The sequence below is a fragment of the Lottia gigantea genome, assembly GCF_000327385.1.
Source record: "Lottia gigantea unplaced genomic scaffold LOTGIsca_82, whole genome shotgun sequence".
NCBI lineage: Eukaryota > Metazoa > Mollusca > Gastropoda > Lottiidae > Lottia > Lottia gigantea.
In genome coordinates, this window is record NW_008710725.1 from 767,755 (window position 1) to 777,077 (window position 9,323).

The following is a 9,323-nucleotide window of genomic DNA, read 5'->3' on the forward strand; positions in this document are numbered from 1 at the left end:
ATTTTATCGTTTGAGCAGACGTCTGATTCAAAAGTTAAAGATGAATCCGAGCAAAATCCCGAATCATACAAAACGGTTCGACTCTTCTCAAAATGTTCAGGGTCGATATTGCTGTATTCTAAAACGTCGAACTCCGTACAAAGAGCCGAGTCGGAAAAATTCAGGCCTAAATGAGAGTCATTATGTTCGTGGCCTTTTATCCATACTTCGTCAGACTCTAATTCTTCAAAGCTTTCACAATCGGAGTCCCATGTTTTGATGCTTTCACATTTGGTGTCCAATGCTTCGATGCTTTCACAATCGGATTCCAATTCTTCAATGCTTTCATTCAAAACTTCGAGATACAACTGGAACTTATTCATGGACACTGTACAATCAATTTCCAAATTCGATTTTAGACACGTGACCCAATCTTTATTCTGATTGGCTGCCAGTGAATCCTGATGATGGGAAGTGACATCATCAGTGATGGATTCTTCATTAAAAGAAAATAGCTGACGTTTGCATGACGGGACACAGCTCTCGACCATACATTTTCTTTTACCAAAATACATGAATTTCTGAAAATAAAAAAATAACAGTTTTATTTATAGTTTGTACGACCAAGACATCATATGCCATGTCTAGACTAGCTAGTAAACTACTCGAAATATCTTATTAAAATATAAAAGGATCCGAAAAATCATTCAGATCAAAGAACCGACTGATGTTTTCTTGTAAATCAAGAATACAGGCACCATTCCTCATTTTTGAAAATATCCAAACATCATATATCATGAAAAATATAGGGGGCAAAGAATCTAAAAATTTGGGGGAACAAATTCTGAAAATTTTTGAAGAAAAAGTATCAAAAATAATACTAAAAGTTATATTTACCTTAGAAATAGTATATCTAAAAAGTTCCATTTTTTTTCAAAGACAAAATTTACTACTGAATCAAAATATTGCTAGAATCGTTCAAATGAGGTGAAAGAATTTGATATAACCTAAACCAACCCCCGAAATCCTAATATACCCTGAATATTCTGTTAATCCCATCGTAGTTAATCTCTTTAGAGACACAAAGCTAATCCAGCGTATTGGTGTTTCTAATTAAGCAATCACTGCCCCTTGCTGTCGTATTCAACGCCAATCATTTCGTCAATATACCTCAATCATTACAGCATAATATACACTTTTAATGAAAAGATCGGATTTTTCTGCTTGGTAGGGGGTTGTCTTTGAAAATCCTTTGCGATATCTTGAAAGTGAGTTTCTGCTCACTAATTTGGAAGTTGTTTAGTTTTTCCACTTTGTAGTCCCGACTGATGAATACAGAATGCTTATTGCTAATTATAATCATGAAGTAACCATGGGGTTTGTATGGGGGCTCATTGTGGCCCTTTCACATCGATGCTTCTTTCCTCGTGAAATGTCTACTCACTTATTTGGATTTTGTTTATTTTTTCCACTTTAATGTACGAATAAACAGATGAATGAATCAAAAGAATATGATTGCTAGTGATAATTAGACACTAATCAAAGGGCTTGTATGGTGGTCCATTGCGGCCATTATACATCGTTCAAAACTCGTTGCGAGAGGTATTGTTTTGTGGAATATTCAAAGTTAAAATTTCAATTTTCAATCACAAAATGTAATGTCGATGTATGTTATTACTTTTAGTCTCCCAAAACCTAAATAACTTTAATTGAATTAAATAAATATACAACGCAGATGTAAGTTTTTCCTAAAACACGTAAAATAAATTTAATTAGATTTATCATTCGTTCAAACATGCCATTTACTGTCAAATAAAAATATAAAAAGGTATTTGTCGTTTGTTAAAAACATAATCATTAGTAAATGATAAACTGTTGAAAACTGATAAAAACACACTAATAAGCTTAATCGGGAGTATTTTACAAAATGACTAAAAACAACTGTTCTGTTCATTATTAGAAAGCTTAATTCCAAAAATAAAACATATAAAAACATGCCAAATTACCTTGGCATAACAACTGTACAATTGTATGACATTGTTGTACAATACGATCTTTGAATGGCATTTAGTAATGGTGTTGGATATAATGAAAAAATTCTTATGGATTACAATTACTAACGTTTCGACCAGTGTTCTCTGGTCCTTATCAATCATTATTCATTGCTTGATAAAGACCAGAGAACACTGATCGAAACGTCGCTCAAATAAAGTTAGTAATAATAATCCATAAGAATTTTTTCATTATGTTGTACAATATTTTATGAGCTGTATAAACATATCAACCGTTGTAAACAAAACTTCAAAACGTTATAACAAATTCTCTTAACCACGGTAATATGTGAATGTAGTTGGCATAAACATTGTAGAATGACATTGATGTACAATATATGTAGAGATAAAGAGATATACAGTACACATTCAGTGTTAATAAAGGCATCATAAATGTATAATATTGTGACATTGTTGTACAATAAAGCTGGAATAATGAGCTGTATAAACATATCAACTGTTGTAAACAAAACATCACAACATTGTTATTTCCATAGAGATATACTTCAATGCAATTATGGCATCATAATAGTACAATATTTGGACATTGTTGTACAATAAAGCTGGAATAATAAGCTGTATAGACATTTCAATTGTAAACAAAACTTCAAAACATAACAAATTCTTAAACCACGGTAATATGTGATTGTAGTTGGCATAAACATTGTAGAATGACATTGATGTACAATGTATGTACATTTAAAATTATAATAACAACTGTATGATAAGGTGACATTAATGTACAATAATGGTGACATAACGAGTTATATAAACATATCAACTGCTGTAAACAAACATCAAAACATTAAGTGTCCATAGTGGCATCGTATTAATGCCATGGTGTGACATTGTTGTACAATGGAATTGGCATAATGAGCTATATAAACATACTAACTGCTACAAACAAAAAATCAATTGTAGCAATTTTTAAACCTTCGTATGACATCGTTGTACAATAAATTTGACATTACAAATTAAATAGACATTAAAAAGAAACTAACGTAAACATTCAATCAAAACAATTTCAAATGATTTTTTATAACTTTACTCAATTCATCATATTATTTAAAATTTCTTGAAGAATTGACAAATTTTTTTTTGTTTGGTACAATAAAAACGAAAAGGAAAATATTGAAAAGTCAAAACCAAATTGCAAAATGTCCGTTTACTTTTAGAATTACGTTTAGTAACAATTATTTTAATTTTCTGTCCTTTAATTAATTACTGAATTCGACATGGAGCCAAAACAGCACATCAGGAGACAAAAGAACAAAAGTTACACAATTCAGCACAGCAATTGGCCATACAACCAAATTAACAGATTAATATTTTTAGAAATTATGCGATCGGCGCCTTGGGATTCGAACCACATATGACGACAAATCACGATGCATTCTGTTTAATTATTAAAAACAAAAGAATCTGTTTTAATTATTTATATTCTTAATCACTTTCTCACTGAGTTCGCCTTTTCCTGCCCGCCGCAGATTGGCGATCTAGGCCAATTACCAACGCGATGGGCATATGTTGCACATCCCGCTGTTGATGGTCCAAGGCGGCGCAACGAATTTTTTGTTGTCATAACAATCAAGTTGTAAACAACAACAAACTGTCTGATTGTTTATTTCTAAAGACAATAATTAGTCAACAGATTAACTGATTGATTTTTGGTATCGATTTGTAAGGATTATCGAAGGATTAACGGATTAACGGACGAGATTATTCTATTATCTACTAACAGTATAAAAGTGAATCCTCCAGATACCAAATCATATCAATTCACTCCAACGAATATTCATCATTCAAATCTTTAGAGAGCACCAAGAGCTTCTATCTCAAGTGAAATTTTGGTGAAAATTTTAAGTTTTTAAACAAGGAGAACTGAAAGGAATTGACATATTTTTTTCACGAGTTTGTGGACAATTATTTCTGTGTATATCCCGTTTTGAAAAAAGTGATTAATCCAAATCTATTAAGGATATTTAAATTTCCAGAAGTTGGCTTGGACCGATTTCCAAAAATCTACAAAAAACGATTCAGTGATTAAAAATATGGATTATTTGCAAAACGACGAACCTGAATTGGTAAGAATTATTTTTTGATTTACATTACTATTTTTTTGATCTAGAGACGAATGCCTCGTTGAAATACCTACTAAATTACTTAAAATTATCATGGAACACTTAAAATGTCCATCTTTTTGATCAAAAGACGCAATTTTGCTTTTTTAAATTTATTTTTTTTAAATTGTATATTTATTTTCACTCCAGGTTTTTCTTTGCGAAGGCAAAAGAAGATACAGAACCTTGAAAAATAAAACAAACCCTCCAAAATGTCGTCGTCAGCTGTTCCAGGATACAGAAACATCGGCATCGAAAGTCGAGGACAAGACATCTAAAAAGGACTGGATAACATGTCTAAAATCATGTTTAGACTTTGATAACACGACCTCTTTGAGTAAATTTCAATCTTATTTCGACTCGATGAATTCCTATGAAAATGAAGCGACAGAATATGAAAGAAAACAAGACAATATAGTCCGAGACTCTAACAATGGGAAGGAATTTTTAGTATTAAATAATTTATCCTACAGCATAAATTATGACACTTTCCTTGATCAAGAAGTTCTGGTACAATATAATTATAATTCACATATTGACCAATCAAATCTCTTGAATTCATCACCAAATAAATCAGAGTATATCATTGGTCACTTTTATAATGATGTCATGTTATCTTGCTCTGACTCTTCAGACGCCACTTCTTGTGAATTAGACGACACGCCATCTAGCGGTATTGAAGATGTAGAAATTATGGGATGTGATATAGAAGTGGACCACGAGGAAGTGATACAATGTATTTCCGGTTCCTATGACACTCATAGTTACAGTTCTGACGAATTTAGCGGAAGTGACGAAGGCTTTCCCGAGGATTTTATGGATGATATGGATTAATCATATCGAATATAAATCTAGCTTTAAATATAATAGTGCAAAAACTACCCGTATTGTGATATAAAAATTTCTTCTGTGATACAAAAATTTAATTTAATTTAATTTAATTTAACTTAATCAATATGATTTTTTTAAGTTCTATTTATTTAAATCATTTATTTATTTATTAATTTATTTACTAATTCATTTACCAATTTATTTACTAATTTATTTACTAATTAATTTATTAATTAATTATTTATTTATTTATTTAATCTATTTATGTATTTATTTAATCTATTTATATATTTATTTATTTCTTTTTTTTTTATTTTATTTTTTTTTTATTTTATTTATTTAATTATTTATTTATTTATTTAATCTATTTATTTATTTATCTATTTATTTATTTATTTATTTATTTATTTATTTATTTATTTATTTATTTATTTATTTATTTATTTATTTATTTATTTATTTATTTATTTATTCTATTGCTAATTTATAAATTCTATTTATTTATGATCATGTGCAGTTTATGCTGATAGAAATGAATAATATTCATTTTATTTTTGATTATTATTTATTTAGCTTTGTATATTTTTATAATTGTATAATACCATATTGTCATTTATTGTTATTGCTAATTTGTTAAAATAAAGCTTAAAATTAATAAGAGTTTTTATCAGAGACGTGATTTAAAAAAATAGTTGTAGTCTGGAAAACTTTGTTCTGAATTGAATTATCTCCCCTTATACAAGCTCTCTTATTTATAACAATCTCGTGAATTGCTTGCTGCTCTGATGAATTGAAGTACACAATGTAACTAGGTATATAAATTAACTAGTTTTAGCTTGAGAATTGACAAATACAGTTGAAATTAACCAAATTTATGGCGATATCTGATATATGTTAAACTGACATAATTTATTTGGATTAACATCCTTGGTAAAAAAAATCAGATTGATAAGCTTCTCTAATGTTATCGTATTTCAAGTGATGAAGTCAGCGGTGTTGCCAGATTCTGAATTGTGTTTTTGTCGGGATGACATTTTTCCAATGCAGAATAATAAAACAGCATATGGATTACAAAAAGCCCGATTTGATGACTAATTCATAAAGTAGGCTACATTGTTGACAATTTGGCTCCTGATATCCTATCCCACGTTTTGCTGTATTCGCTACCATTCGTTTTCATGAAATTATCGCATTCCATGGTTGACAATCCCGGTTGCAGCTAAGCCAAGAGTAGGCTACACCAGTCCAGGCTCCACCAGTCCAGACTCCATCATCCTCCCAAATAATAATAAGAAAATACAATAAAGCCCTACCTACACCAATGATTTAGAATAGATAAGCTTACTAACGCAAAGATTTATTTTGTAGATTCTCTACAATGAGTTGAAAACTCAATCGAAGAGTGATATCTGATGTAAAATAGAATATCTTTGAAAAAAGGTCAGTATGCTTGTATTTATCAGTATTTGAAATACAAACTAAATGATTTATGGTATACAGACACTAAAACTTTATTTCAACTTGACAAAGTCGGTACTCTCATACTCCCAATCGCAAAGTCGCACCAGGGTGTGAAAAAGAATCTTCTAATAGAACAGCAGATCCAGGCCCGTAGTCAGACTTGATTGTCCGGAGGGTCAAGTAATATATCCGGAGGCGTAAGTAATATATCCGGAGGGAGCAAGTGATATAACCGGAGGGTCAAGTAATATATCCGGAGGGGGCAAGCAATATATCGAGAGGGGGCAAGTAATATATCCAAGGGAGGGGGGGGGGGGAGCGTATGTTGTTTAGTTGCAGTAATGGAAATGGCCGGTTGTCAGAATTTTTTCAGGGGGGCAATCCAAGTACACCACCCCCCTCCCCTACTCCCAACACCACCATCATCACCACCACCACCCCTTGCCCCACTGTAGCTATGGGCCCGAGTATACCCAAAAGGCTCTGAAACACTAATTATGAGACTAAATTGTTTAGTTGAATTCCGTAATCGATTTCGAGTTGACCAACTCAATCGCAAGTTGTAAACAGAAAAAAGTCAATAAGCTTGTAGTTGTATATATCTGTAGTTAAAACTCGGGCTAAATGATTTATTTAAAGGAGGAAATCGATGAAGTTTGTCTACTTTCAATTTCTAAAAGTGATATATAAGATAGAGAGGGAAAAAAGCGAAGATTTATCGTCTGTCTTTAACTTATCATTCGACAGATTTAAAAGAATTATCGATGTTCAACAAGAAATTATATTGATTTATTATAACTTCGTTTTCTTATCACCAATTCTAGAATTTTAATGTACCGTTATTTTTTACAATTTTATAAATGTTCAAGACTTCATATTGTTGATCTTAAAGCTTCGTTTTCTTATCATTACTTCGCAATTTTTGATGTACCGTTATTTTTCAAATTTTAAGAACTCGTTAATATTATGAGTAGGCTACGAGAAATTCCTCACATATGAAAATTGTCGTTTTGATTGGTCACAACCTCGCACTAACCTATTTGGATAAAGTGAGCCACTGTTCCATCTATTTTATTGAGTGTTAGGTCAGAACTTTTCAGATGACCTGGATTCAGATTTAGAAGAATTCAGATGAATTTTGAATTTTAGGTTTACAAAGATCTGAATATTTGACTTGAATTCCGATTTAGAACTATCAGAATATTTCGGATGACTTGTATTCAGATTTAGAAAGATCGAATATTTAAATAATTTTGAATCAGGATTAAAAAGATCAGAATATTTAGATAATTTTGAATCAGGATTAAAAAGATCAGAATATTTAGATAATTTTGAATCAGGATTAAAAAGATCAGAATATTTAGATAATTTTGAATCAGGATTAAAAAGATCAGAATATTTAGATAATTTTGAATCAGGATTAAAAAGATCAGAATATTTAGATAATTTGGAATCAGGATGAAAAAGATCAGAATATTTAGATAATTTTGAATCAGGATTAAAAAGATCAGAATATTTAGATAATTTTGAATCAGGATTAAAAAGATCAGAATATTCAGATAATTTTGAATCAGGATTAAATAGATCAGAATATTTAGATAATTTTGAATCAGGATTAAAAAGATCAGAATATTTAGATAATTTTGAATCAGGTTTAAAAAGATCAGAATTTTTAGATAATTTTGAATCAGGTTTAGAAGAATCAGAACATTTCGGATGTTTGTACATGGTGCTACTCTATCAATCAAGTTGACTGGTAAGAGAATGGAAAGTACACATGTAGTGGAGAAGATTGTTTGAAGAATTATAGAAGAAAATGAATAATGTTTAAATAAGTCTCGACTAAAGCAAACTGATACAAAAGCTTGAGTAGCCCGAGAATCTGTCCTGCACTCATTCTGCGTTATGAGTCAGCTCTTAGGAAACTTTTTGGCTTGACCTCCACAGAGCTAAATATAGTTTGGCTTTTTGAATGTAGGAGGGTTGGCTCCTTTACTAAGAGGGCTTTAAAGGGATCTTTAATATGTTTATCCAAGACACACATAGCACAACCGGATATGACGATTTGGAGAGCTTTATAGATCAGTTTATCTGATATCATTTTAATTGCTATACCAAATCGTTTTGAAACGGGGCTCATCATATGTCCGGATTAGAAGTCAGTTTTTCGGGTTAAGACAACGTATCAAATGAAAATCTTTCAATCAAAAATTGACAATGGAATCTCGCGAGAACAGACAGACTATTATAAAGGAGGATTAAGTCGATTCTTTCAATTATAAGACGAGATATGAATCGGAGGTCAAGGGTCGGAGGTTAAGGCCGTCAATGTCGGCACTCATTAGAGTGAGCAAATATGACTTTCCAGTTGGTTTCGTCACCTTTCTTACATGTCGTCCCATTATACATAGATTCCTCATGCACGGTCAATATTTATACTCGATATGAGTCGCCGAGGAAATGAATGGAGTCTCATTTTCCTTCCTTGCCTTAGATGTGGGACATAGATCGACTCTTTTAAACGAAATTAGTCCGGAAAGTTACTTCATTTTTGTCTAAAAAAAAGAATTAGCTGGTGAAATGTGTTTTGTTCTATTGGTCTACATGAAATAGAGTTTTATATCCTACTGTTCTGTATCTTATTGAACTAATGAAATGAAATGTAGTTTTATATCCTGCTGTTCTATACCTTATTGAACTAATGAAATGAAATGTAGTTTTATATCCTACTGTTCTGTATCTTATTGGACTAATTAAATGAAGTGTCGTTTTATATCCTACTGTTCTGTATCTTATTGAACTAATGAAATGAAATGTAGTTTTATATCCTACTGTTCTGTATCTTATTGAACTAATGAAATGAAATGAAGTTTTATATCCT

At 31.0% G+C, this 9,323-nt stretch overlaps 1 protein-coding gene across 1 annotated transcript; it reads left to right on the plus strand.

Annotated features, from left to right (window-relative positions):
- Positions 1-4,081: 4,081 nt before the first annotated feature.
- LOTGIDRAFT_169133 (hypothetical protein) lies at positions 4,082-4,984 on the plus strand (the record flags this gene model as incomplete). Its single annotated transcript, XM_009067437.1, has 2 exons — positions 4,082-4,114; positions 4,301-4,984. The coding sequence occupies 2 exons, from the start codon at positions 4,082-4,084 to the stop codon at positions 4,982-4,984; spliced, it is 717 nt and encodes a 238-aa protein (XP_009065685.1).
- Between the last annotated feature and the right edge of the window lie 4,339 nt (positions 4,985-9,323).